Below are 22,472 nucleotides of genomic sequence, written 5' to 3' on the forward strand. Positions count from 1 at the left end.
ATCCTTAATTATAGATAGAGATTAGATGTAGCATTTAAAACTGAAATGAATGAGATGGTACACTGATGAGAATTGAGAGAGGGATGGAGTTCCTGTAAATTGAACTTTAATTTACAGGAGCACTATGAATTACAATTTACAGTGTAAAATCAGGTACACTGATCAGAATTGAAGGAGGCTTCCTGAGAAAGGTACTCAGGATGGAGTGCCTTTAAATGGAGAGAGACTGGAGAAGAAAAGAGGTAACCACCCGCTTGCTCCTATTCATATGATAATTTTAAACCATTAACGGATACCAGTCTGTTACTAAATGGGCCAGAGTGAAACTGAACCAGTTTTTTAGTATCCCTTTATAAAGAAGTCTGAGGCAAAATTTGTTTTGTTTACCGTGGTAAGCTGAGAACTTCAAAAATCGTAAAGGCCAGCAGCATCCTCTCCCATTAGGAATTTCTGACATTTGTGTCCTGTCACCACACTGAGTCTGAAAATTTAGTTGGCTTTGAGCTTTTTGAAGTCTTTTTGCAATGGAATATCCTTATTTTTCACCAGTGTTTTCTAAACAATTTAATTGATAGCACAGTTTTTCTCTTTTATACTTTATCCTTGAGTCTGGTTTTTCTGTTTTTCTTGCGTATATTGGTTTACAGTTTTTAGATTAGTAATTCAAGTTCTTTTAAAAAATGAGGTCTTTTAAATTTTTTTTCAAATATTTTTGAAAAATTTTTTCTTCAAAAAAATGTGAAGACTAATGTCCTTCACATTACTGTGAAGGACAAAGAGAAGACTAAGCAGCAAAGTTTACAAATGAGAATTAAACCTCATTCATTTCTGAAGAGGGTCAGTGAAAAGAGGTCATTTTAAGTACTTAAAAAATTTAGGGTTGCTTATGATTGCATTTCCATTTCCATGTACTTTATGTGTTTACCTTAGTTAATGGAGAGATTTAAAGATACCAAGTAGTGATCTTGTAGAGAAACTCTTCGTATGTTATTTGAAAGTTTATGAAGTATGCATCAGTTAAAAAAATTTTTTTTACAAAAATCTTTTGTAGTCTGATGGATTTTCCTGGGTGGATCATTTCAATATATTAATTAGGGTGTTATTGGTTAATTTTTTAATAACTAAGCTGGCGAATTTTCCCCAGCCATTTTTCTTTTGTTTTTTTAAATATTGTACTTTTCCCATTGCCAGTGAGCCCCCTATACCTCCTCCCCCTGCAATCATCATATTGTTGTCCATGGCCATGAGTCCTTTTCGCTTTTTCCTTGATCCCTCTGCCCCTAACATTCTCCCCACCTCACCCACCCAGAGTTGTCAGCCTGCTCTCTATCCATAAGTCTGTCTCTGTCTGCCTTGATAGTTCAGTTTGTTCATTAGACTCCACATGTAAATGAAATCATATAGTATTTGGCTTTCTTTGATTGGCTTATTTCACTTAGTATAATGTTCTGCTTGTCCATCATGCTGTGGCAAAGGGTAAAGTTTTCTTTTTTATGGCTAAGTAGTATTCCATTGTGTAAATATCTTATAGTTGTTATATCTACTCATCTACTGATGGGCACTTGGGCTGCTAGAACTGGAACTAATGAGTGCCCATGAAGTGCATGCTAAGGGCTGTAGTTACCTGGGTAACCAGCATTCCCTCTCTTGGCTGGAAGTAGAGAGGTTTTCTAGTCATTTGATACTGGCTCAGGGATGGCAAGGCCCAAGTTTAAGAACCCTTCAATCTATCAACGTAATTTAGACTGCTGAGTGACTTTGGTGTGTGTGGGCAGGAGTGGGGTAGGTGTGAAACCAGTTTTTACAGTGTGGCACACGGCATTCAGCAGAAACAAAAATTAACTTATTAGTAAAGAGCCATTCTTGAAACTTGCCAAGAAACCTGATTCTTAACTTGACAAAGTTTTTACACTTAAATACTGCCCTGTTTTTGGTGATAAACAGCATGGGGGTTCATATATAGAATTTTATCACTTGAAACTTTGAAAGTTAAATTGTGTATTTTGATTGTACATTCTTTGCTTGTTTTATAGTAATAAGCTGTCAATTTGATTAAGGCCATTTTAACAGCAATTAGAGAAACCTGAGAATGAAGCTAAAGAAGGCCCTTCTGGTTAGTTCAGATTTATTTAGTTCCAAGGTGGCACTCTTATATTAGACATACTGCACATGTCTTCACACATATAAACATATTTAGTATTCATGACAAAATGCCTGGGAAATGAGAATTATTATTTTTTCAGCTTCATGTTTTGTGTTTTAAAATCATGAATGAATCCAGCGTGGAACAAGGAAAGTTTAGCTATAGCAGATGCATATATTTATCTATGGAGAATCATAGTTTTTACAATTTCAAACCGGAGGTTATTTGTTTTGTTCCTTGGGGTTTGGATACCTGAAGTAATACTGGAGTCATACTGAGGAAGTCACAGAGGTGGGCCCCGAGCCCAAACGTGGGCCTCCCAGTCCACTATGCCTCTCACCTCTCTGGTTTCCAGTGGTTAGAAAGTACTTAAAGATATTCATATTTTGTATACCTCGAACCTTATGGAAATAATTACAGATTGGAAAGGCTTTGTAATTTCTTGGTCCAGCCACTCACTTAGGGCCAGAGTCCATCCTCCCTGGAGATGTTTCCAATTCCCTAGGCTTTCTGACATTTTGACCTGCAGCATTTCTAGAAGCTGCCCAGAGAAGCAGTAGTCCTCCCTGCCGCTCCTGGAGATAGGAGCCAGGAGCACTAACAGCAATCATCTAGGGCAGGGCTGTCAAACTCATTTTCACCGGGGGCCACATCAGCTCACGGTTGCCTTCAAAGGGCCCAATGTAATCTCAGCTCCTTAACAGTTAAGGAGTAGTTACATTTATACAGTCCTAAAATTATTTTGGCCCTTCGAAGGCAACCGTGAGGCTGATGTGGCCTCCAGTGAAGATGAGTTTGACACCCTGATCCAGATAGAGGCCTTTCTAACTGTTGGTTGATTTTTACAGTCCACCTGTCAGTTTGTGTGTGGAGTGAAGGGAGGCAGAAGGCAGCACTGGGAGTTCTGGATCTTTGTGAGGAAGTCAAAACATCTATTTCCTTTGTGTTTGTCAGGATGTAAGAGCTAAATCAAAGTGAAACAAGAACAAAATGATACTTTAAGGATATTCCCAAGGATTTTTATTATGATGTTTTAATAAAAAAATCATCTAGAAATTTCTATAGGTATTTGATAGTAGAGATTTCTGATAGGTATATAAGTAAATTAGTAAGAAAAGACGAACTCTAACCCTTTTTTTTTCATATTTACTACTTAACTCTGTCCTTGAACAACTTTCAAAAGATGGCCTTTTTTTATTGTATGATTCAGATTTGGAAGGGTTGCTTATATTCATTTTTGGGTTTATACTATTCTTTGAAAATAGCCTCTAGATTCTTGTTGAACTTATTTATAACTAAGGCTGAGATGTTACTGGTTATAATAAGCTAAATTTTATCATTTTAATTTTGTCCAGGTAGGTTGGTTAAGATGATTGTTAGTAGAAAATGAAGGTGCAAAATATCACTCTTTGCTGATAATAATGAGATGGGAAATCAGACTTTGTGAATGTGTTAATTAAGATTCGAGTAAGAGTCCATTCGAATAGAGAAACATTGTTGTGTTGAGCTTTTTTTGTATTACAGTATCCAGATTTGTCAAACCTTTTCAAAATCCTGCCCCATAGGATATTTCTTAGCTTTTATAATCACCATTTACTAGGCGTGTATGTTATGTGTGTAGAGTTATGGATTTAAAATTACAGGGTCCGGCAGAAGTAAGCTTTGCTTGAGTGTCGTTGGCAGGATATGTGAATGTCTCCCACCAGATGGACAGCAATTTGAACTTTTCACCTAAAATGTCATATTGTGTGCTCGAGTGTGATATCGTTGTGTGCTATGATTTTATAATAAAATATTTTGTAATAAAGGGGCATTATTTGTCCCATACCCTGTATATACTTTAGGTTACTTATAGTGCTCTTTCTTTTAAAAAAATTATTTTTAGAGAGAGGGGAAGGGAGGGAGAAAGAGAGGGAGAGAAACAGCCATGTGAGAGAGAAATCCATCGGTTGCCTCTCACATGCCTGCAGCTGGGGACCTGGCCTGCAATTCAGGCACGTGCCCTGACTGGGAATCAAACGAGCGACCTTTGGGTTTGCAGGCCAGTGCTCAGTGTACTGAGCCACATCAGCCATGGGGTATTTCTTCTTTTCTGTGTGTCTTTTGAGATGTTTCTGAAATATTGAGCTGTTAAAAAATTGTATTATTATTTTGTTTAAATCTTTATAGGCCAAGATTGAGGCCTAGTTAAGTAGAGGGCTTAGAGGAATCTGGCTATAGAGTTTAGTCAAGGACAGAATCTTTGTCAGTGGTCAGCTTTAAAATTTTTACCAGTTAGATGGGTAGGTGAGAATTAGAATCATAGTTTTAATTTACATTTATCTTATTGCACTGAAGTTGAACACGTTTTCGTATGTTTAAGGGCCTCTTAAATGTCTCTATTTATCGTGTGTTTGTGCTTTCTCCCCGAATTTCTGTGATTTCTGGTCTTTTCCCTTTCAACTTTTAAGGGTTCCTTACAATTGTGGAATATTATCTCTTTATTGAGATATATGTTGTGAATATCTTGTCAAGTTCCTCGTTTGTCTTTGACTTTGCTTATGGTATTGTTTTGCCGTGCAAATTATTTTTTTCTTTTTATGTAGTAAAATTTATCAAATTTTACTTTTAGTACCTCTGAATTTGGAGTCATAATTAGAAAGTCTTTCCCTCTATGTTTTCTTCTTGGGTTAGCATCATTTCATTTTTACATTTAGATCTCCTCTGTTTGGAGTTTATTCTTGTGTATGATGTGATGAGTGGATCTCATTTTGTTCTGGCTAAGCTGACTATCCATCCAGTTGTCCTAGCATTGTCTTCACCTAAGTGAGGTGAGGTGCTGTCTTTATTATGTACTATATTTTTATATGAGGTGAGTTCTATTTCTAGACTTTTTAAATTGGTATCTCAGTAAACTTACACATTATCTTAGGCAGAACTGATCTCGATGACATGGCGACATCACAACCAGAAATAATATCTTTCTATTTTCAAGTCTACTTCATGTCTTTTAATTTTCTTCATAGAATTTTGGATCATTTCTTGTTAAGTTTATTCCTAAAAAATTAGTGTTTTTTGTTGTTATTGTAAGTGCAGTTTTCTCATTTAGTATATCTTCTAAATGGTTGTTGTTATTTATATATATGCACACTATTGTGTTTTGCATATTAGCTTTATACCTGCTACCTTGCTGAATATTTTTATTGTTTGAGTTAATTTTATCGTGGATGTTTCTAGGAGTTTTCAAGTATTACTATGTCATTTGCAGCCAGAAGTAGTTGTGTTTCTTCTTTTCCCATTCTTTGCTTTTGATTGTTTTCTTTAGTCTAAAAACAATGGCTAGTTAAATAGCAGTGGAGACAGGCGGCGTTCTGTCTGTCTTGTTACTGACCATAGTGGGTATGCCTCATTGAGTTTCCTCATTTAAGGAAATATCTATCGATTTTATTTTCTGATGAGTTTTTGTTAGGAATGGCTGTTGCCTTTTCTCAGAAGTTTTCTTCAGCATCTACTGGGATAATCATTTTGTTTTTCTCTTTAGACTGATTAATATGGTAAATTATATCAATAGATTTTTATAAAATTGAATTATTCTACTTCTTGGCATAAAACCCACTTGAGCACTCTGATTCCGGAACTTAACAACCCCTTTATTTTACTACTTCCTAGTTGAGATTCAGAGATTTTCTGTGCTTACATGAAAGTATACTGAGTCATAGGAGTTAGTATTTTTATCAATTGCTAGATAAATATTTTAGTTAATGAGTTTAGAGGAGGAAAAAGTCATTATGGAGATTTAAAAAAAAACTGTGACAGGGTGAAGATTACTACCAACTGTGATAGCCTGAGCATCACTCATGGTACACCTGTACTCCGCTGTTCTTTACAGTGGAGGGCATACACCAGAGTTGTAACCTTTCGGAGTTCTGTCAGCATGATTGGTGGTGGGTTGATTGATTACAGACTGAAGAAGTGCCAGGAAATCTCCAGTGATGGAGCAAATGCTGCATTGTAGGTAGAAAACCTGCAAAGTAGAGCGGAGACATCACTCTACCTGCAGGGAAAAAAGGCAGATTAACTGATACACAGAGGGGAAATCAATTTGGGACCTAATGTTATTTCATAGGCATGTCATATAAACATTATTTTAAAATGTTATTGTTTGATATAGCATTTTATATCCATGTTATTTAAATACTTTAGAAATTGGCAGAGGTGTTTACTAATTTACACAAGAGAAATGATTGAAGTGTAAATCTGACCATTTTTTTTGGAGTTGTGATTCAGCTGCAAGGATCAATATAAAGTTATGTTTGCATGCTAAGAAACGTGCCTTTGGAAAAATACATTCGGGAAGATTTACACTGCCATTTTTGAGAACACTTAACAATTCAATAATTTTTGTAGACTATTTGATTTTTTTACTATAATTTGATAAGTAGTATGTGAACTGATACTCTTAATGAATATTAAAAGTTGAAATGAGAATTACTTGAAGAAAATTTTCTTGCCATTGAATTTTCTCTTTAGGTATATCAATGGAAGATTTTTTCTTAATTATCTTTAATTCTTGAATGAATTTGATTGACATAACGTTTTATTTTGACTAACTTTGTGTTATAGTAAAGATAATAATTTGCAAGTTGGCTCTTCTCATTTTCTTTAGCATGTTACACCAGACAGCTATATTCCATGCCTTGCCGACCTGTGCAAAGCTCTGTGGGAAGTTATGCTCAGCTACTATAGGACTATGGAGTGGCATGAGAAACATGACAATGAGGATGGCACTTCTGCTTCTGGTAGGAAACTACCTGGACTTTTTTTTTGTGATTGCATTGTAAATACGCCACATTTCTGGAGTAAGGTGGAAGAAAAGGAACAGCTATTCTTTTAGAATTTCAGGGACTGTAATTAGCAAAGAAAGTGATTCAGCTACTGTGAAAACTCCATTACCTTTGGGGATTAACTGGGCCTAAGGACTTCTAAATGACAGACAGCAGCAGTTTTCAGGAATATGTGCCAATAGCTATAGGACTGAATTTTAAAGAAAGAATTTTAAATTAAAGAATTTTAAATTTTAATTATATATATGTACATATCTATCAAATTAATTGTAAACAAGATAAGACATTGGCCTAACTTTACTATAAAATTAATGCTAAATGTTCAATTTTAAATGTATTTTGCTAATTTTCAAGTTGTACTAATAAAGCTAGATTCTAAGAACTCACAATTATACTGATACTTCTCTTCCTGAAAATATAGCAGGATTTAAAAATTTCATTAAAAAATGATGTTTAAAATATTTGTCTTTGAATGAAAAATATAACTTTAAATTATTATGCTATAGTCAGCTAATAAATCTTCGAGAAATTATTATATTGAAATTACTTGATTTGTATAGTTATGTGTCTTTAATGATTATCCTGAATAATAGCTAAGGTTAAGTATTGAATAAACTTTAAAAATTAATAGATAATTTTATCAGCATTTTAAAAAATCTTCATGTAAGGATATGTTCATTGATTTTTAGAAAGAGAGGAAAAGATAGGGACAGAAAGACAGACAGACATTGAGCAACATCGATGTGAGAGAAACACCTCTCTCAGGCTCTCTGACCAGGGATTGAACCTTCAAAACTTTGAGTTAGTTGGACAGCACTCCAACTAACTGAACCACCCAGCCAGGGCTCAGCATTTTTTAAAATCTGGGCAAGATAAATTTTAGTGCACTAATTTTTTATATTGTGTACAATTTAATATAGGTAGTCAGATAAGTTATTTTAGGCATTTCTAATTTCTGAGGTGTTTGATTTTTGTGGTTGGGTGGGTGGAGGAACATAATTTTGGTCATATATAAAATGTAAGTCTAATATTTGTCTTGACTCATAAGGAGTTCATACATATAGATAGCAAAATATAAGAGAGGGGTATTCTGAGGAAGGAGTTTTATCCTTTTAGAAATATTGTTAGAGAAGGGGGAATAAAGGAAGGGAGGGAAAGAGAAAACAGAGAAAAGGAGTGGGTACTGAACAGGGTTCTACATCAGTCGGTTTTCACCCAATTTCTATACTCTCATCCCTGTACTGTGTGTCTTGGAGCGGTAAGCTTTGTAATCAGATACTTGGCTTCAAGTTTTCACTGCCATTTAATAAGATGAGAGCATGAAGAAGTTACTGTATGTTCTCCGGGTCTCAGTTTGCTCCTTAAAGTGGTAGGTTAAAAAACAAAATGAACAAGAAGTCCCATAGGGTTACTTTAAAATTTAGAGAAAATGTAAAGTGATTATATTGGTTGTTGTTAAATATCATCAAAAGAAATGGATCAAGAAATAATGATGATGATAATGATGATGAAATGTGCATAGGCCTTTTTTGTTTGTTTTTTAATCAGTTTACTTAGGGAATTCCCTGGCTTACTGGAATTCCAATTTTCCACAAAGTATATCCTGTTTTGGCAGTCTATTTTTTTCTAGATGCGGAAATTGTTAAGACATTTCAGCACCTCTTTTCTCTTTACTAATACTTTTTTAAAGGAGAGACCAAAGGAAAAATTTGGAACAAAATTAACACATACTAAGATGTAAGATAAGAGTTTAGGAGACAATGTATGTATTTATTATGGTGAAGCACGTGTTTTGCTTCAGGCTAATGGTTTACACATACGGTTGACCCTTAACCAACATGGGTTTGTACTGTGGGCCCATTTATATATGAATTTTTTCAATAAATACATATAGTACTGTTAATGTATTTTCTCTTTTTTTATGATTTTATTAATGTAATTTCTTTTTTCTTTATGTAATAATACTGCATATAATACATGTAACGTACAAACTATGTGTCAATCAACTTTCATGTTATCAGTAAGGCTTCTGGTCAACAGTAGGCTATTAGTAATTAGAACTCTGGTGGTCAAAAATTATATGTGGATTTTCAGTGCAAGGCTGGTAATCGCTCCTAACCCATACATTATACAATTGTCAACTATATTATGTACACAATATACATGTATGTACATGTATGTTTACATGCATGTATTTTCATTAGGGTATAGAGTCAAACTTAAAACTCTCTGTATAGTCTTATATACAGTACTTTGTCCTCCTTGCTAAAATTTCTTGACCCTACTTTGTTTACTTTAAGAATAATCAGGACTCTGATTAGTGCAGCAGTCAGCTGACAATAATCTAGGACTCTAAAAAGTCATTTGTTCACCTGAAAATACAGGGTCCGGCAGAAGTAAGCCTTGCCTGAGTGTGGTTGGTGTGGTACGAGAATGTCTCACACAAGGCAGACAGCAATTTGAACATTTCACCTAAAAGGACATATGTTGTGCTTGAGTGTGATATTATTGTGTTACAGAATTACATGCTTATGATTTTGTAATAAAAGATTTTGTAATAAAAAGGGGCATTACTTGTGCTGGACCCTGTAATTCTTTCATATTTACATTAAAGGAATAAAATTGTAGGAAAAAGCATTTGAAAATTATTCTTCATACGACTTCATAAAGCTAAAAGGGTCTCTCTGTAGTTCATCTGTTGTAACTCTAGTGACACTCTTGGTATCCTAACACTTTGCCATTTTAAAGTGAAATTCTAAAGCTGTAGTTGAGGCACATTGCCCTGTACTGCTGGGTTCCTAATAGCCAGACCACACAGATAATAAATAAGGCTTAAACTGTAGGAGTGGACAGAGGTACTTAGGGGAGCATCTGGGGGGTGGTTTTACAAGGGCCGTTTTTGGTTACCTGGCTAGACTAAGATGAGATAATATCCTCACAATTTCGTTGTTCCCCACAGTTAATTCTCACAGAGGTGGGATCTTTTCAATGTAAGTGTATATGTGTATTTTTAGTTGCTTTTAGGGAAAAATATATTTTGAAGCAGGTCATCAATCTTATCCGTTGAACTGATTAAGATTCTAAGTTGTTAGATTATTTATCTGGAGTGGATAAAAATATTCTGAAAAATAGACAGTGTTTGTGTCATTACCTCACTGCATCTACATTTCTGCAATCTGTAATTTGTTAACATGCAGATTGATTGATAATGGGGTTAATTGGTCCTGCAGTGCCCTGGTGCCAGGAGCATGTGGGTGCTTGAGAACCTGTCTCTGGGGCAACCCTGCACAACTTGCAGTCCCAGCTCCAGTCCCACAGGAACTAAACGGTCTTAGGTGTAGGTACTTAACATTTCAGGTTCTAAGTTTGCCCGTCTTAGCAAATGGCTTCAATCCTAACAACCTATTTTTTGACATTGCTTTGGTTGTATGAGTATTGAACATATTTTTTATGTTTACATAGGCTTATAATATATGAGAGTCCAAGTGAGATTTTTTTATGAAAACAAAAATGTTATGAAGTAAATAAAAAAACATATGCCATCTTCTATTTTCAGAAGGGAGTAATATGATGAGTACTGAAGAAACCAATTTTGATCGTGGCTACATTAAAAAGAAATTAGAACATGGACTTACACGAATATGGCAGGTTTGGTTTTTAAAAAAAAATTTCTTTTAAACAAATGCAATAGAACCCTTCATGTTGAAGTTGTTTTAGAAATTCATTGTTTACATTTTGTTCTGTATTTGTATTTTCACATGTTTAGTTTTTCTTTGGAATAAGTCAATCATTTAATTTCTGTATTTAGTTGATAATTCTATTTGATTATACACAGCAGTGGGAAAAGTCTTTTAATTTGAAAACCTCTATTTGAAATATTTCTATTTTCATAAATTACATTTTTGTTTTTAATGTGCAAGCAAATGCATATTTTCTTAAAGAAATTGCTTTCTTATTGAGAAACTCTGTTTATTTTATATATTTGTGTTACGTTTTCTATTAATTTTAAATTAAAAGGATAACTAAGTGACTTACTTGGGTTAGAATCTAATATAGAATAAAGAATTTTTTTCGAAGTCAGTGATTTTGGTGCCTTGAGAGGATCTCACGTTTGTTGGTTAAATGTATACCTTCTTCATCTTTTCTTTTGAAGTTTAGTCAGTTGTTGTTATCAGATACTAAATTTGTTAACTTACTAAAATTTCTTACTTCCTAAGTAAAAGTGTAATTTCTTTGGAGATAACTCATTTTTTGTTTGCTGGTTTTTGGACTTTGAAGTTTAGAAGGCTACAGACCCTTTGATCATGTTATGGGTCTTTTGAAATATATTTTTCACTTTCTTTTTTTGTTCAAATTATTGTTCAATTGCAGTTGTCCCAGTTTTACTTCCATTACTCTCTTCTGCCCTACCTACTGGTTTTTAGTTTGATAGTATTTAGTTGTATAGGAATTCTTTTGAAAAATTTAAGTAGCTTTACAGTTGTATGTGAAACAGTTTATTTTTATATTATTATTTATTAATTATTGTATTATTTTCATACAAACAACTCTAAACCTGATTTGGCCCCATTCTGTATATCCTGAAACAAATTTTCTCAAGAACCATATAGCAGTTAATTTAGTTCTCTTCTAACTTTAGATAACTTTACAGTGGCTATGCTATTTGAATTTTAATTTAATATTTAAAATGTACTCATGTGATAGTTGTAAGAGCTTCAACTTCTGTATCTTCTGATGTGACCAAACTAACTAAAGTAATTTTTATTTTACCATTTTTACAAATACTATTAATCTCATACTCGTTTAAAGTATGTTCAGGTTCAACTAGGAGTTCTTTCTGATTCGGTCTTCTAATACTCTAATTGTACTTTGTTGAAATTGTATTTAGAATTCATTGATTTTTCTAGTAATTCATTATACTTTGAAATATTGACCTGGCATTTTATGGAGCTAGTTTCCATTCAGTCAGGCAACCCGATATCATTCCTATTATAGGCAAATCTATTAATATACAGTTTGGTAAAATTATACTTATTTAAGCATTTGGCTAGTTTAATGAAAAAGTTTTCATCCTTTTGAGAATGTATGGATTATTGTGTTGTAGATTTTAAGCTTCAGACTATCTTCAACTCTGCCACTCAGAGGTCCCTTTTGCATTCCCAGCCCCAATTCTCCAGTAGTTTTAGAACAAGACTTTACACACTTTAGGAACTCATTGAGTATTTGTTAAATTGAAACCACAAGGTTCAATGCAATTGAAAAAAAGCAAAAGCTGTGAAAAACAAACATTTTTGGTAACACATTTAGCAGGCAAAACCTGACCTAAATTGAGTTCCTTTGGTACAGAACCTGATCAGTTTATCATTAGGCTTTTTACAGTGTTTATTTATTTCATTAGAGTGAACGTTCATATATTATAGGAATAGTAATGTGTTTTTTAAAGTTTTTATTTATGTATTTCTAGAGAGAAGGGAAGGGGGAGAGAGAGGGAGAAAAATATCAGTTGCGTGCCAGAGAAAGATCTATCAGTCTTCCCTAGTGCTTCTCCAACTGGGGACTTGCCTTGCAACCCAGGCATGTGTCCTGACCAGGAATGGAACTGGTGAAACGATACCCGACCCCTGAGCCATACCAGTCAGGGCAATGTGCTTTATTTTGGGATATTGCTCCAGACCCCACTGAGGGTGTTATATAATATATGCTGTTAACATTTTTAATAACACAACACATTTTTAACATCCGAAATCATCCCAAATTGCAACGCCCAAGTGAGCATGTAACAATTTATAGACATTTATCATAATTGTTATAGAGATAATGATAAATAATGATTGAAAAACATAAAAAGATATTTAAGCTTTCTAACATAAAGCGGAACTCAAAATTATAATCATTTTGATTTTTGATATGAAAAAGTTTTAGCATATTGTGGCAAATTTCCCATGCATTTTGACTCAACCAGAACTTTTTAAGTAGAAAGGCCATATCAGTCACATAGTGTGGAAGGCACTAACCTTGGGTTAGTGAACGTGGTGGGTTTGAGAACGTGGTGGTGAATGCATGGTCCTTGACCTCCTGGAGCAGCATGCAAACCGAATCCTGCTAAAGTTTTGGTCTTCCAAGACTTTCTTTTTCATCTTTACATATTTGATATGCGTTAAACGACATGTTTTTCTTTTTACTGTAGAAAATTAGGGTTACATTGAATCTGTATATTGCTTTGGGTAGTATGGACATTTTGATGATGTTAATTCTTCCAATCCATGAACAAAGTATATGTTTCCATTTGTTAGTGTCTTCCCTGATTTCTTTCTTCAGCGCTGTGTAGTTTTCTGCATACAGGTCTTTTACCTCCTTGGTTAGATTTATTCCCAGATATTTTATTTTTCTTTTTGCTATATCGAATGGGATTTTTTCCTTGATTTCTGCTTCTGCTGATTCATTGTTAGTATACAAAAATGCCTTTGATTCCTGGATATTGACTTTGTATCCTGCTGTTTTGCCAAATTCATTAATTAGGTTGAGCAGTTTTCTGGTAGAGTCTATAGGATTTTCCATGTACACTATCATGTCATCTGCAAACAGTGACAGTTTTGCTTCCTCCTTTCCGATTTGGATGCCTTTTATTTCCTTTTCCTGCCTGATCGCTGTGGCTAAAACTTCCAATGCTATATGGAATAGAAGTGGTGAAAGTGGACATCCTTGTCTTGTTCCTGATCTTAGTGGAAAAGCTACCCAAAGCAATATACAGATTCAGTGCAATACCTATTAAAGTACCAATGGCATATTTCACAGACATAGAACAAACACTTCAAAAATTTATGTGGAATCATAAACGAGCCCGAATAGCAACTGCTCTTTTGAGAAAGAACAACAAAGTAGGAGGGATCACAATACCTGATATCAAACTGTATTACAAAGCCACTGTAATCAAAACAGCCTGGTACTGGCATAAAAACAGGCACATAGACCAATGGAACAGAACAGAGAGCCCAGAAATCAACCCAACTCTCTACAGTCAATTAATATTTGACAAAGGGGGCAGTAACATCAAATGGAGTAAAGATAGCCTCTTCAACAAATGGTGTTGGGAGAACTGGACAGCTACGTGCAAAAAAATGAAACTTGAGCACCAGCTTGCACCATACACCAAAATAAATTCAAGGTGGATAAAAGACTTAAATATAAGCCGTGACACCATTAAAGTCCTAGAGGAGAACATCGGCAAGAAAATCTCAGATATTCCACGCAGCAACATTTTTATTGATATGTCCCCTAGAGCAAGGAACATACAGGAAAGAATAAACAAATGGGATCTCATCAAAATAAAAAGCTTCTGCATGGCCACAGAAAACAGTATTAAATTAAAAAGACAACCAACTGTATGGGAAAACATATTTGCCAATGATACCTCAGACAAAGGTTTAATCTCCAAAATATACAAAGAACTTACACGACTCCACTCTAGGAAGACATCGAACCCAATTAAAAAATGGGAAAAGGACTTGAACAGACACTTCTCCAAAGAGGACATACAGAATATCCAGAGACACATGAAGAGGTGCTCAATATCTTTAGCTATCAGAGAGATGCAAATTAAAACCACAATGAGATACCACTTTACACCAGTCAGGATGGCTATCATAAACAAAGCAACAGACAACAAATGTTGGAGAGGTTGTGGGGAAAAGGGGTCCTTGTTCACTGTTGGTGGGATTGCAGACTGGTACAACCATTATGGAAAAGAGTATGGAATTTTCTCAGAAAAATAAAAATCGACCTGCCTTTTGACCCAGCAATTCTGCTGCTAGGATTATATCCCAAGAATCCTAAAACATCAATTTCAAAGAACCTATGCACCACAATGTTCATAGCAGCACAATTTACAATAGCCAAGAGTTGGAAGCAACCTAGGTGCCCGTCAGTAAATGAATGGATCAAAAAATTGTGGTACATATACACAATGGAATTCTATGCAACAGAGAGAAAGAAGGAGCTACTACCCTTTGCAACAACATGGATGGAACTGGAAAGCATTATGCTGAGTGAAATAGGCCAGGCATTGAAGGACAAATACCATATGATCTCACCTTTAACAGGAAGCTAAATAACAAAATAAACAAGCAAATAGAATAAAAACAAAGACACTAAAATAGAGAACAAGTGGGCAGCGACCAGAGGGGAGAGGGAAGGGAATTTAAGGGGAAAAACGGGGAGGGATTTTGAAGAACAAGTATGAAAGACACAGAGATGAGGACTGGGGCGGGGGGTGGGGTGGGATGGGAGAAATTGACAAAAAAAACTGTACTTGAAAAATAACTAAATAAATTTTAAAAAATTATTGTCTGGTGAATTATTTTTCTGGTGAATTTAGAATAGTTATTTGGAAGAAAAGTTTTGGTGGTTATTTTAGTTAGATTTTCATTGAACCTCTACATTAATTAGGACAAATTGACATCTTTACATTATTTAATTACCATCCCGTTCCCTGACTTGCAATTTATTGAAATTTCTTTTGAATCCTATTAGAGTAGTTAGTTCTTTTTATAGGTTTTTTTATTTCTTATTCAGGTTATTTCTAAATATATTTTTAATATCTGAATATTTTAATTGGAATCTCTCCATTTTAAGGTGCTACAGCAGGTATACATGACAACTATCTTTTTTCAATAATAGCTGTCATTATTCTAATTATTTTGAATTGGTTATTTTGGGATTTTTAGCCTACTAAGTTATACATAAATAATGATTATTACCTTTGTACCTGCATGAGGATATAATTCTTATCTCACATGTGCAGGTGTATGTGTTCATGATAGTCATAGCCATTACTCTGTTATATTGTTTTTGCGATGTCACCCTAAGGATATTGGCTTTTGGCCTAAATAGATATTCTTTATCAGGTTAAGTATGTATTTCTGTCTCATTTTGATGTATAACAATAGAATAAATGGTTCTAAAAACTTATTTTCTGTATTTTGGCTTTACTTGAATTGTTTTTTTTTTTTTAACAGGATGTTCAACTAAAAGTAAAAACCTACTTACTTGGAACTGACTTGTCTATATTCAAATATGATGATTTCATCTTTGTTTTGGATATAATCAGCAGGTAGTGTTTGAGATCTGTCTTATTCTTTAATTTGATTCATTCAACCATGATAAAGAAATCATGATTTCAGTTATTTCATGGAAATGAAAATAATTGAACATTCATAGTTTAATTTCTGCTGGATTTGTGTGTGACTCTATTTCTGCCCTTCAGATGTTTATAAGCCATAATGGAGTTATGATCTTTAGAATTTCTGCAAACATCCAAATTTTATAATCTTTTATCTTTGAAAAAGATGGTCTGAGCTTTCTTTATTTACTGTAAAAAAGGATGTTACTGAAATTTACATAAATCTTTTTATCCAACTAGGTTAATGCAAGTTGGGGAAGAATTTTGTGGTAGCAAGTCTGAAGTTTTGCAAGAGTCTATTAGAAAGCAAAGTGTCAATTATTTTAAGAATTACCACAGGTAAGAACTTTAATAAAATATGGATAGACTTACTTAGGTGTTGAGAATACTTTTGTCTAATGCTTATTAATTTTATAGCATTAACTGGTTTAAAATAGTTACTTTATCATTTGAAAGTATATGTTCTTTATTGTTCTTTTTAGGATGGTTCAGTATTTTTTCATGAAAATCTTATAAAATACTCATTACTTATTCATTGTCAATTTTAATATATTCTTTATCTTGAGGTTCTCAAAATACTGTGCTGATTTCCTTGAGGGTGAAGGATGATAATTACATCAGGGTTCACCAAAAGGTCTTGTCACTGTTCTGTGCCTGAATATAGGGTGTGAGCTAGTAAGAAAGTTGAATCAGCAGAGACAGCACTCAGCAGGTGCTGGATCATATCTGCCTTTTAAGAGTAAGACGGCTTCTGAGAAGAGGGCACGAGATTCAGAATGTAGCCACAGAGATTTACATACTGCGTTGCTTGCAAAACAATCACTACTGACTTTAATACGGGGGACTAGCAATGGTTTTGGGAAGGGAGGGAGGTGGGAAATAATGTTCACATAGCAGTGTGGTTGTATGCTTAAAACAGCATTAAACCGTGAGAGCTAACATTGATTAGCCCTTGGCTGGACGCTGTGCTCTAACCCTTACGTACATTTTATTATTTCAGTTGAGTTCTGTCTTTCTTTTTGTTCTACATTTTTAAAGTTCAGTTTTGAGTTTCTTGTTTTTATTTGGTGCCAGGGAGAGTTAGGAATTGAAATTCTGCTTTTTTTTCTCCTGGTTTGAAGTCAAAACCTTGTCACAGTGATATTTGCCTTGTCAACAGAGTGATTATGGGACATCAAACCCTTGACTAATTTATGAAGTATGTTTTCTGTGTTAATGGTACTGCTAAATATTTGTTTTGAAAGGAAATTGAAATCAGTCCTGCACCAAAGCAGAGACTTTGAGTTTTATAATTTAATGAAGAGAATATTTAAAAATTAAAAACAGTTTCTTAATTGGTTAAACCTCAGGAAAACAGTGGTAAGGGAGCAACACAAAACTCTAGCACTGCCATTAATTCATAACTTCCTTTTTTGTTAAAACTTGAACCCTACTAAAACAGAGGCCAGGCCTATGCAAAGTGCAGTAGAAAAGAAGAGAGCTTTTAATTATACACAGGAAAGAAGAAGGACCTCAGGAGAAGCCAGAAGCTTCTCTGACTCTGTTACTGCACAGGCATGCTGGATGTCCATCTTCCGAAGATTGCTTTATATTCAACAGGACAACTGGGAGACCTTTGGTGTACCTAGACACCAAATGTGTGCAGTGCAAAAACTGACTTACTGAATGGCTTTCATTCTGCATTCTCCTTCACTTATTGTCAAAATGCGTCTGTCATCTGTGGCAAGCAGATCTAGACTCTGATGAAGGTGGAGATTCCTCACAAGTGTTCACTTTGATGAAATTAGAGAATATAGAAATGAATTATTGAATGTTTCCAAAAACTAACATTGTGATGGATTTGTCTTAGAACCACTTGTTAAACGTGTTTCCCATAGAAGAGGCTGTGTTGTATTGTGCTCTGTCATTGGACAGACCACTTAACCCCTCTGGGCACTGGTTGCATCAGCTGTAAAACAAGGTGTTGGTTGGACTGAAAGGTCTCAATATGTGTTACCTGTAGATCTTGCCCTTTTTTCTTGCTGTGTTGTATATTGTAAAAATTGGAATAGACTAAAAGTAGAGATTTTATCTATTTTTTTTTAGTATTCTTCTTTTTTCCCATTGTTTCCCCAACTATCAACATGTTCTGAAGTATGTTTTATAAATGAAGCAAGATAAAGTTTACAGGTCGTTTAGAAGTGATGTCAGTGTACATCTGTTGAATCAACAAAAAGTCATGACATTAGCTACTAATGAATTTAAGCCTACTAAATTCCAATTTAATATCTCCATCACCAAGTCATAATACATGAACACTGAAAGAGAATATGAAACATGGTGAAATAAATATAGATCAAATGTTTAATTTTACTAAGTGTTTAAGTATGCTTACAATCTGTTCAAAGTTCTCTACTGTCATTCAGGGCTCTTGAGAATGAAGAAATTCTTGACCAAGTTATTTCTGACTTGGAGTCCATTTAGGCTATTGGTTCAGAGATGCAGGTATAATAAAAAGGTGGAAATGGAAGCATTTTGCTCTTTGGTGGAACATTTGTTATAAAGTGTACTCATGATGCTTGTGGCAGTTGCATTAAAGCTTGCATGCCATTGTCTTTTTCTAGGGCAAAATAGCGTGAGCATTTGAGGGAGTAACAGTCTCCATTAATGTGAATTCTTATCTTTCAGAATATAAGTTTTATTCCCTTATGTTCAGATTCTAAGTTCGTACACATCCAAAGCTGTCATTCCTCTGCTATATGTTACAGAATTCCCCCAAATGCAAATAATCTAATTTAAACAGCACTGGCAGAAATTATACAGCAATGTATAATTACCAAAACATTCTGGGTTTTTTTGGCATTGATGTATGATTAGTTGAGGATATTTTAAGTACACGATTTGGTGAGTAGCTTTTAGTTTAGTCCCTAAATAAAAATGTCATTTTTATGTATTTATTATTTTTGTAATTTAGTATAAATATTCTAAGTTTAGTAAATAATTGATTTTGAAGGTTTTTGTAAATGCAAGAGTTTTTCTTTTAAGGATAAAATATTAACAAAAGTAAATATCTGCATGTATTGTGTTAGTCTGAGTGGGTTCTCATAGTTGAAAGTTGATTATAATCATGGTGATCTCCTGTAGTTATTTATATCATATTTTATTTTCCTAATGCTTGTGTCCAGTATACGTCTTACTTTTTGGAGTGTTCTTTTTTTGTTTGTTTTTGTTTTAGAACACGGCTTGATGAACTGAGAATGTTTTTAGAGAATGAGACCTGGGAACTTTGTCCTGTTAAATCAAATTTCAGCATCTTGCAACTTCATGTAAGTGTTTCTGAAGAACAAATAAGTCTGTCTTTTATTTAGTCATCTTTAAAAACATATGTGAGAGCACATACAAAATAATTGAAGAATAGTGCTTTTCTTTTCTTAAAAGTGATTAATAGCAAGCCTCTTTTACAAGAGTAATCTTTTTTGGATTTCAAAATCCGTATATTTTTACAAATTGAGTTTACAGACTTCAGGAAAACTCTTGCTTAAGAATCACAATTAAAATAACTGTTTTCTTACAATATCAGAAGAGGATCTACTTATTTAAATTTTATAGAAAATCAGTTATATTTTGATGGTCTTTAATGAAAATGCTTACATTTTCAGGATCTTTTTCATTTCTTAAAAATAGGTTCTTAATTTATGCTGCAATTTATAAATTTGCCTATAAAGAGATGCCTCAGAAATAAGAGGCTCTTACAGAAAAAAGTACTCTTATCTATTTTTATTAGTTAATTGATTCCTTGAATCCCTGTAGAATATGTAATCTGTAAAAATATCTTTACTTGATTAGGTTTTTTTTCTTAGGTTGAAACACATTGTAGATAAATACTCTGTGTGTGATAGAGTCTGTCCTACAAATACTAAATGTTAAGATTCAGTGTATAAACTTAGATCTCTGTTTAAAAGGTCCAGTGTGTTTAGTTTTGCCTTTGGAAGGAATGACTTTCTAGAAGCAATTTTCTTATGCTGGATGAATGTAAAGAATAATACTTAAAATTTTTTAAATAAGGGTTAGTCTGTATGCTTATATTATATAGTAGCTTACTTGTTAGCCAGTTCTATCTTAATTGTTTTCCTAATGTGCAGAACTATTAAATAACTGAAACATGTTAATTAATCATAATTACTTTAAAATACAGCAGACTTAACATTAATTTTAAAATTATTTTAGGATTTGTATTTTAAGATGATTCCTTAACATTATTTAAAATTTTAACAGTGATTTTAGAATCTCTTTAAGTAATTTTGTTTGAATTTGTGTTTAACCATCGAATGGTGTGTGTGCACATATACTTGGTGTAATCATAAGACAGCTTATACAAGGTACATTGAAGCAGTTCCATCCAAGTGAGCATTATCTTCTTTAAAGTAGTTATCTTGAAGTTTCAGTTATGCAAGATGAATAAGTTCTGGAGATCTACTGTACAAGATTTTGCCCATAGTTAACAGTACTTTTGTACTTTTTAATTTTTTTAAAGGAGTAATCTCATCTAAGTGTTCTAATCACAGAAAATGAGTTACCTTGAAAACTATTCACAAATGAGATAGTGTTCACTTGATACATATTTCTGTAAATCTGTTTTTTTAATTGTCTCATTAACTTATAGCCATTTCTTGCCTAGAATTGTAAAAATAAAAATGGTGTGATTTTTAAGCAGTGTGATTGATCTGATTTAATGGGTATTTAATTAGAGGGTATTTCTGAGTTTGCGCTTTTAGACAACTTGTAAAATTTAAAAGTGGACAACTCAAAGAATCAGAATGAATTTTTTCCCATCAACTACATGTACATTGATGGAATGTTTGTGTACTTGAATTTTATTGCTGTGTCTAAAAGATACCTGACTCCTTTTTCAATGTCTAGGAATTTAAATTTATGGAACAGTCTCGTTCCCCATCGGTCTCACCTAGTAAGCAGCCAGCCTCAACTTCGTCCAAAACAGTGACCTTGTTTGAGCAGTACTGCAGTGGCGGGAATCCATTTGAAATTCAGGCCAACCACAAAGATGAAGAAACAGAAGATGTCCTGGCTTCTAATGGGGTATGAGGTGTTTTAAAAACATATTACAGGGCATTATTGAAAAGTACTGTACCTGTTAAGCAAGGTGTTTGATTAGATTGATTTATCTGTTCACCACCCATCTCCCACCTATGTGGAAGATATGTTCCTGTGGTGCTGCTTGTACAGGTCATGGTTTTACCATATGCTTTGTTGACATTGTCCTTTTGAATGAAAAACTTTGCCTATACCAAATAACTTTATGTTCTTAACAGATTATTAATCAAGAGGAGTACCGTTTCGTCAGTGCATGTTTTTTTAGTTTGTTGGATACGTGTCTGAGGGACAGGTCATCTGTGTGTTTTTCTCGTCTGCACTCTTGGGCCACTAAGTGCCATTTTGTTCCATGTCCCTTTGCTGAGAGAGGATAATGTCTTGCTTCGTTACCTGGGAAGGTTGGTTGAGGATTTAGAAATACAGTGTTTTAATAATACTTTGAGCTGCTCAGAAAACAATGTAGAGATGGCGAGTTAATGGAAAGTGTTTGAAGGCAAACTTTTTATTAGCTCTGTGGCCCTTCGCAAATTATTTTACCTTTTGACCCTTGGTTACCTCATAAGTATAATGAGGGAATGCTTACTTCATCATAGCCTATAGGATGTTTTCACAATATGTAATTTGGGTGGGTTCTTCTGATTTTCATAATTTCCAGAGGGACTCAGCTTGATTTTTGTTTTAGGTTTGATGTAGCTGAAATCAAAAACTGTTCAGCTTTTGACAACAATCTGTTGAATTTGTGTATTTCAGTTTTGGCATTTTATTTTTTGTTTAGTGAAGATAAAACTCTTTAAAATGTTGCCATGAAAGTACACCATTATCACCTTTTATCATGAAGTAGAAGTTATTTAAAATTACAATTTATTGATTCTTTGTGAAAATTTGCCTTGGTCAAGTAGACTAAATAGAAAGGAATTAAAAACTCATTCTAGTATTGAAATAATATCCCTCTCTACTGGTGATTTATAAATTTAAGCCCACACAGCATTTGATTGTCATTTTTGTGGTGGTCCTGTTCTGAAAGTTGCCATGAACCCTGAATTAACAAATACAGGGACCACTCTCCTAGGGGAGATGTGGGGATAGGTACCTCGAGCTTCTAGTCCCAGAATTTTCATAAACTGATTAATATATGTATTTTTGTTCTATGTGTGCTTTTTCTTAAAGATACCTCATTTAATATACAGTGTTGATTCATTAACATTGAACTCATGGCCAGTAGCACTGTACCTCATGC

General features: G+C 34.0%; 1 protein-coding gene across 2 annotated transcripts in view; it reads left to right on the top strand.

The window, feature by feature from the left end:
* VPS50 (VPS50 subunit of EARP/GARPII complex) overlaps positions 1-22,472 on the top strand; it is a 115,476-nt gene that overhangs the window by 52,897 nt on the left and 40,107 nt on the right. The window contains exons 13-18 of one of the 2 annotated variants that reach the window (XM_053655064.1): positions 6,789-6,921; positions 10,523-10,614; positions 15,981-16,075; positions 16,385-16,483; positions 19,359-19,449; positions 21,044-21,220. In XM_053655064.1, coding sequence (XP_053511039.1) covers positions 6,789-6,921; positions 10,523-10,614; positions 15,981-16,075; positions 16,385-16,483; positions 19,359-19,449; positions 21,044-21,220 — 687 coding nt within the window. Of the gene's footprint in view, positions 1-6,788; positions 6,922-10,522; positions 10,615-15,980; positions 16,076-16,384; positions 16,484-19,358; positions 19,450-21,043; positions 21,221-22,472 lie in introns of those variants that run through there. The other variant, XM_037163006.2, reaches the window with a different exon arrangement.

Source organism: Artibeus jamaicensis, unplaced genomic scaffold (genome assembly GCF_021234435.1).
Source record: "Artibeus jamaicensis isolate MK-2021 breed Jamaican fruit bat unplaced genomic scaffold, CSHL_Jam_final contig_923, whole genome shotgun sequence".
NCBI classification, from domain to species: Eukaryota; Metazoa; Chordata; class Mammalia; order Chiroptera; family Phyllostomidae; genus Artibeus; species Artibeus jamaicensis.